The 7535-nt window shown below is 43.2% G+C and overlaps 1 protein-coding gene across 1 annotated transcript; it reads left to right on the top strand.

Moving 5' to 3' along the window:
* Positions 1 to 322: 322 nt before the first annotated feature.
* LOC311246466 (uncharacterized protein) lies at positions 323 to 7066 on the top strand (the record flags this gene model as incomplete). The annotated part of the gene is made up of 4 exons (XM_084336620.1): positions 323 to 924; positions 1603 to 1914; positions 3517 to 3613; positions 5971 to 7066. Exons 1-4 carry the CDS (start codon positions 537 to 539, stop codon positions 7064 to 7066), a joined length of 1893 nt encoding a protein of 630 aa, XP_084192746.1. The 5' UTR covers positions 323 to 536.
* Between the last annotated feature and the right edge of the window lie 469 nt (positions 7067 to 7535).

Here is a 7535-nt window from a genome sequence, read left to right as displayed (position 1 = left end):
AATGAAAAAGTAACGTTCCTACATCCTGAACGATAGATAATCGATGTTGAATGGGCCATAGTAATGTCAATTTAGCAATACAATTTAAAAAGTTATAGCCCTGCAAAGAAGGTGAACATCTCCATAGGCTTAGAGTGGTGGCAGAGAGGGGCAAACTGCGTGGCAGTTAATGTGTTAATAACAAACTTTATTTCTATAATATTAGTGCTACAGAGCAATCATTCATACCACCAGACGGCACTGTGGCCTGTAATCCACCAACATTTTGCAAATGAGAGTGACGACAAGGAAGCGAGACGCAGGAAACAAGCAGACAGCTAGTCGTAGCCTCTATGGTTGTAGCAGTAGAAACATCTCGTTTGTTATGTTGGCGTATTCGTTGTTAGCTATGTTAAACGACTTATTTATATATTGATTTATGCAGCTTTGTTTAGCTTGCTCCTAGAGTCGTGTGTTAATCTGTACTTAATTCAGTATCACGCTGTTCAGCTGCTGGCATTCTCGTAGGCTAACCTATAGCTAGCAAGGTTTTGAAGATGAGTTTAATTCAGAACCGAATTATGCATCCACATCTGCGTGAGGACGAAACTCTTGTGGTCGAAAATGCTATTAGGATCGCGATCGATTCGATCATAAACGTATTATACGGTGTCAACAGTGCCAAAACGCAGGAATACCAAAGGATGGTAGCCGACAGGGACAAAGACATCCAACGACTAGAATGCAGATCAAAAGAGAATGAACGTGAGCTGCAAGTCCTACGCAAACAGAGGTGCATCTGTGGACTGGTTGGAAGTGAACGCAGACACCATGTCCCACCAGACACAGCTAGTGTGCCCAACAGAGAGGAGGGAGCCCACTTTGAGCCCGACTGCATTGGCAGCGAGATGACAATAGGGCAAGAGTGTGAAATGAATATCTCATGTGAGTATCCTTTGATGTTTTTAGTTGTGTAGGAACAAAATATGTTGCGAATCAGTGCAAGAATAATTATTCACTGTTTAGGAAGTGTCCGCGGCCATGAAAGTGACTTGTTAGTTTAATACTGTTTGAATTAAAGCCTACCTCCCCCACACATGCTATCACATTATCACTTTTTTTTTTTTTTTTTTTTTACTTTTTACTTCACTAATACTAGTTTGAACTACCTACCTCAAGCTATAGTCTACACATATACCTTTCCTTTGTATGATAGCCATGTACAATAATACTGTATATACCATATATATATATGAATATTTACTGTATATTTATCTACACCTGTCAGAATATACCTGCATTATATATTCCTGTTTACATAACTATATAGTATATACTATATCTATATCCTGTACCTACTCTTACTAGATAATTATACCACTGGTTTACTATCAGTGTATTTATACCTGTATCACTGTACATAATAATATTGTAACCCTGTACATACACCAGATATAGCATTATTACTCCGTAGTACTCATTTATATAGATTCCAGTGTAATCACGTACACGACGTATATTGTTAATGCACTTTATTGTTACATTTGCTCTCTGCTTAGATGCCTACTACTTTTCGTTGTGCTGTACGATGAAAATACATTTGAATCTATTCTAATCAAATAGGTCTTTTTGCAAGAGCTCCTTCACTAGTTCCTTCCCTATGCCATGAGACCGCTCCTCCTCCTCCTCCTCCTCCTCCTCCAGCTTCCAGCCGGATGATTTTTGAACAGAGCTGCCCTTCCCAGTCCTCGGAGGCTCCGGGTCTTTCGGAAGAAACAAATCACTCCTCGTCTGTCAACAGCCTTGTAGTAAAGGAGGAACCTTGTGACATTGATACAGTCTTAATAAAATGGGAGATGAGTGAACAGAGCTATGTGGACCAGCAGGAGAGCTCAGACACTTCCTGTCAAGACAAAGACTCTCCCAACATGAAAAGTAAGTTACTGTTACCGTAAGTTGTGTGTGCGGTGATATTGTCGTTCTTGTAATACTGGAAGTTGTCACTTGACCATATTCAGAAGGAATCCCGGTGATTACCAAACCTAGCCGCATTTCTCGGAGACGCTCTCTGATTGGCACTGACTGACGCTCTCTGATTGGCCACTGACACGTTTGCCCAATCCATGACGAGCTGTGTCTTTGCCCATTTCCACGTCAAACAGCCTGCAAACTACCTGGCGTTCTATTGCCATGCTCTAAGACAAACTCTAACCGTAACCAACTTCGAAGAGTGCCTAAGCTTAACCAGTGTAGAAACAGGCGTCGGCCAATCAGAGAGCGTCTCCGAGAAATGCGGCTAGGTTTCGTAATCACGTGGAATCCCAATCTGGGCATGACCTAAGTGCAAAATGGCCACAGTGTGATTTTTTAATTTGTTTGAATGTATAGATTTGAATGACTTTAATCTATTAAGATTTTTCCAGGAGGTTTTAATATAAACGTTCTGCTCATTCTATGCCTGTCTATAATTTTTTTTTTTTTTTTTTATCTATTCTTTTTTAAATTATTTTTTAAACATAACATCAAATTAGACACACAAGCATTAACAGTAAACATCCAATGAAATCACCATTTGAATCATTATAAATGTAGTATACGAGATATATACCTAATACTTGCTATCTAATACCCTACATATTATGCTCTTGCTCGCTCACCCCCCCCCCCCCCCCCCCGGACCCCCACTTGGATAATCCATCCATTTTCATTCGTTTCTAACCAGGCACTACAATTCATATGCTAGCTTTTATTCTCTCCACCAATTCTAACCAGATTGCAATGTTGGTTTCACTGACACCTAAAATTTTTGCTGTAGAAATGTCTAGATAAATCACATCGAGATAGGTAAGAATCCATACCTTCCGGCAAATTTTTTCCGGTTGAAACCATCGTGATGCTATCAGCTTTTTAGCAGCTGTGAGACCAGATAAAACTAGTCTCTTTAGCTGTATAGGGGCTGCAAACTGAAAAACATCATTCAACAGCAATACAGAGGGGTGTACAGGTATGTTCAGAAATAAGAATTCTGATAATTGCTGGGACACTTCTTTCCAGAATATCTTAACCGGTGGGCAATCCCAATACATGTGCATAAATGTACCATCATCCCCATTTGTACATAAGGAACATCTGGAGTCTTGTTTAAGTCCCATTCTGTTCAATCTTATAGGAGTCAGGTATGTCCTATGAATATAATTAAGATTAATTTGTTGATGGTCCGGGTTACGTGACGCAATTCGAACGTTTGCCCAGACTTGCCAATCAAAATCTATTTCCAAGTCTGGTATATCCCTCCTCCAGACTGAGTCTAGGGGGAGGATTCCATACGAGGACGTTAGTAATTGATGATAAAAATCAGATACGAAGCCTCTCGATGTCTCTCTTTCATAGAAGAATTTGTGATATCTGGCCTGTCTATAATTATGCCAATTATATGCTCATTTTATGAGCTTATGTCTATTTTATGTATAGATCACTGGGCTGCAATTCTTGTATGAAAGGTGCTATACAAATAAAGTTTTCTTTGTCCTTGTTTAGGAAAAGTGGAGAATAGAGAGAGACTAAGGAGATTCAGGGAGAGACTCTATTCTGACCCAGACAGACACCACGTCTACAAGGAGGGGGAACGACTCAGGTGGGTGATAGTTTATATAGAATAGAATATTACAGGTTTTCACTGTTATTAAATTGATATTTCACTTTAGTAGAACTTGTCAAGTTTCAGCAGCTTTACCTCTTATCTAAAGTCATCTACATGTAAGCTAGCGACCACTGCCGTCCCTATCGTCAACACCACCATTCTTCCCGGGTGTGACGTGTCAGGCTCCCCATTCACTTCCATTCATTTTGGGGACCAAGTCTAAACATCATACTTCTGAAGTATAAACAATCTGCTGTGCAGATTTAAATAAAATGTACAATTATGAGTCAAAGGTACGCGTTTGTTTTGGTGTTTGATGTGTCTTTCTTTACAGATTTATGACCTTTGAAAAATGAAAGCAGATCCGGTCAATTTGTTGTTGGTGTTGCTGAGTGTGCTGTGTATCTTTACCTTACACAGAATGTCCGGGGAGTGGTTACCATGGTTATATGCTGCCTTGTTGGAAGCAAGATTCTAGAACTGCACCTCAACTGAGAAATAGTTTCTATATTCATAATATGAAAACGGCATCATTAGTTGGAACATTAATTCCAAAAACAAGTACCTTTGACTTTGATTGTTTGTTTATAATTCAGAAGTATGATATTTAGACGTGGTCCTCAAAATGAATGGAAGTGAATGAGGAATGGTGGTGTTGACATCAGATGACGGTGACAGCAGTGGTCGCTAGCTTATTTATAGATGACTTTACATAGAGGTAAGACTGCTGAAGTGAATATCCCTTCAAGTTCATTAAGTCTACAGGTCGTCGTTAAAAACAGTTCACGTGGATTGAGGCCACAGGTAATTATATTGTTTTAATGTCTATACATTGTATTCATATTGACATTGCAGCATCTGTTACCGGCTGGTATAGAGCATGTTATTACCACACTTACAGTGGTGAATATTGAATTCCCTTTTTTTTTTTTTCTTCACTTTTTCTCCCATTTTCTATATTTTCTCCCATCCCAATTTCGTATCATCCAATTCAACCCTCCCCTGTCACGAACGCTGTTTCTTGCCTCCCACAAGCCGGCTGCAATGTGGACTAAGTCATACATAGCACAAGTCCCCTCCGGTACTTGAGGTAACAGCAGTTGCATCTTTTCACCTGCGCAGCTCGATCTCTCAGTGGCGAGGAGTAACGCGTGGGAGGCTCACGCTGCCCCCGACACTTCCTGATTCTACTGCGCAGGCGCACCAACCGACCTGTAGGAGTCGCTGTCCACAACGCCCGATCCCCACCCATCAGTTTCCCACCCCCTAATACGGCCAATGTGTATTAGTATGAACGACCAGCTAAACTGAAAGCAATGTAATTCGTGGTGAGCGCCTTGCCCACTACGCCACGTAGCCGCCCGTGAATATTGAATTCCTATTGATATTGCAATATGGAAATCACTATCTTAATGTCACATGGAATGTGAGCATACAGGAAATTACATTTTTATATGGTAGTAGTTTTATAATACTAGTAAAGTAGTTAGAATGACAAACATCTGACACGCCTAGAAATACTAAATAGTAGATTTGTCAGTGGTGGTAAGTCTATTGTCCAATTGGGGATATTCCTCCACAATGTACTATTGTTGAGCTACTTAGTGTTAACAAGAATGAACACTTAAAATTGGACTTAACTTAATTATATTAAAACTCTTCTATCGGAACTGTAATATCAGTCAAAATAATTTCAATAATGATATTTTGCACCTGTAGTGACTTGCCATGGTCTACGTGGCATATACATTGAAATAAATCAATTTTAAATCATTAAATGGCACGGCTCCCTCCTATCTGTCCGAGCTCCTGCACCGCCACACCCCCCACCGATCCCTCAGATCAGCTGACCAGATGCTATTGGTGGTACCCAGAACCAGGCTCAAAACTAGGGGAGACAGAGCCTTCTCCTCCGCAGCGCCTAGACTGTGGAACAGCCTCCCCCTCAGCGTACGGACTGCCCAGACCGTACAGGCTTTTAAATCACTCTTGAAAACCTACCTGTTCTCCTTGGCCTTCCCCCCTACTTAACTACCAACCACTAGACCCCTGACCCTTCTATCCTCTTTGTTTTACTGTGTCCTACCAGTTTTTATTACTTTCATTGCTTTATTATGTTTTTAATCTTATATCTTGCACCATATTGTTTGTTTTGTTGCTTTCATTGCTTTGCCATGTTTTTTTTTTTATATTTTCTTTCTTTTAATCTTATACCTTGCCTCACACTAATTTGTTTTTATCAACCTGCTTGTGAAGCACTTTGGTGTCAGCTACCGCTGCCTGGAAATGTGCTATACAAATAAAACTGACTTGACTTGACTTGACATGATCGTATGTGTGATCATTCCCAGGAACTTTAAGAGGAGTGTACCGATGTCGGAGCTGCCTGAGGAGACCCAGCGTCTGAAGAGAGCAGCCTGGAGAGCGGCGTCCAGGCGGTATTACGCTCGTAAAGTGGCCCGCCAACAGCCCAACCCCACGCAGTACATCCATTTCCCCCAGAACACGTTCTTGCCACGGCCACAACCACCACCTGTCCCGCTGCCGGAGAAGAAGAAGAAGACGACGTTGATCTCCGAATTACCTGAGGAGACCCAGACCCTGCAGAGGGAGGCGTGGAGGGCGGCGTCCAAGAGGTATTACGCTCGGAAGATGGCCCGTCTCCAGGTGGACCCCATAGGACTTGGCCATTTCCTCCAGAACACGGACCTGCTTGGGGCGGCTGGGGGACATGGCATAGGAGGACCCCTTCATAATAACATAGACCTACTTGGGGGTGCTGGGGGACACAGCATAGGAGGACCCCTTCATAATAACATAGACCTGCTTGGGGGGGCTGGGGGACACAGCATAGGAGGACCCCTTCATAATAACATAGACCTGTTTGGGGGGATTGGGGGACACGGCATAGGAGGATCCCTTCATAACACAGACCTGCTCGGGGGGGCTGGGGGACACGGCATAGGAGGACCCCTTCATAACACAGACCTGCTCGGGGGGGCTGGGGGACACAGCATAGGACCCCTTCATAACACAGATCTGCTCGGGGGGGCTGGGGGACACAGCATAGGACCCCTTCATAACACAGACCTGCTCGGGGGGGCTGGGGGACACAGCATAGGACCCCTTCATAACACAGACCTGCTCGGGGGGGCTGGGGGACACAGCATAGGACCCCTTCATAACACAGACCTGCTCAGGGGGGCTGGGGGACACGGCATAGGAGGACCCCTTCATAACACAGACCTGCTCGGGGGGGCTGGGGGACACAGCATAGGAGGACCCCTTCATAACACAGACCTGCTCGGGGGGGCTGGGGGACACGGCATAGGAGGACCCCTTCATAACACAGATCTGCTCGGGGGGGCTGGGGGACACGGCATAGGAGGACCCCTTCATAATAACACGGCTGGAGTTGGAGGACTGTTGTGTAGTAACATAGCTTGAGGTCAAGGAAGTGATGCTCGTTATCACTTATTTTTCATGGGTTTGTGATGTTTCCTTTTTGTTGCATCTTAATATGTAGTCAAAATATTAAGTCAGTATGAATCTAAACATTGATTGTTCCTCATTAATGTTTGTTTGTAATGTTCTGTCGGGTTTTTGCTGATTGGTCTAGCTGAGTTAGAACTCATATCTACTGGTCTGGTTAGAATCCTGAGGTGCTTGAAGGCATGACAAATTAAAAAAATTGATCCACTTTTTCTCCCCATTTTCTATTTTCAATTTTTCTCCCATCCCAATTTCGTATATCCAATTCTTCCCTCCCCTGTCTTGAACGTTGCTAGACTATGCCTCCCACTGGTCGGCTGTAGTGAGGACAGAAGCCTTGCATCACGTGTCCCCTCCGGTACACGAGGCAGCCTGTCGCATCTTTTCGCCGCAGCAACTAGAACTCTCAGTGGCGAGGAGTAAC

This window comes from Notolepis coatsorum (genome assembly GCF_963971535.1).
Source record: "Notolepis coatsorum genome assembly, chromosome: 19".
Taxonomy (NCBI): Eukaryota; Metazoa; Chordata; class Actinopteri; order Aulopiformes; family Paralepididae; genus Notolepis; species Notolepis coatsorum.
The sequence above is the reverse complement of the archived record's forward strand: the minus strand, read 5'-3'. Positions and strand labels throughout refer to the sequence as shown.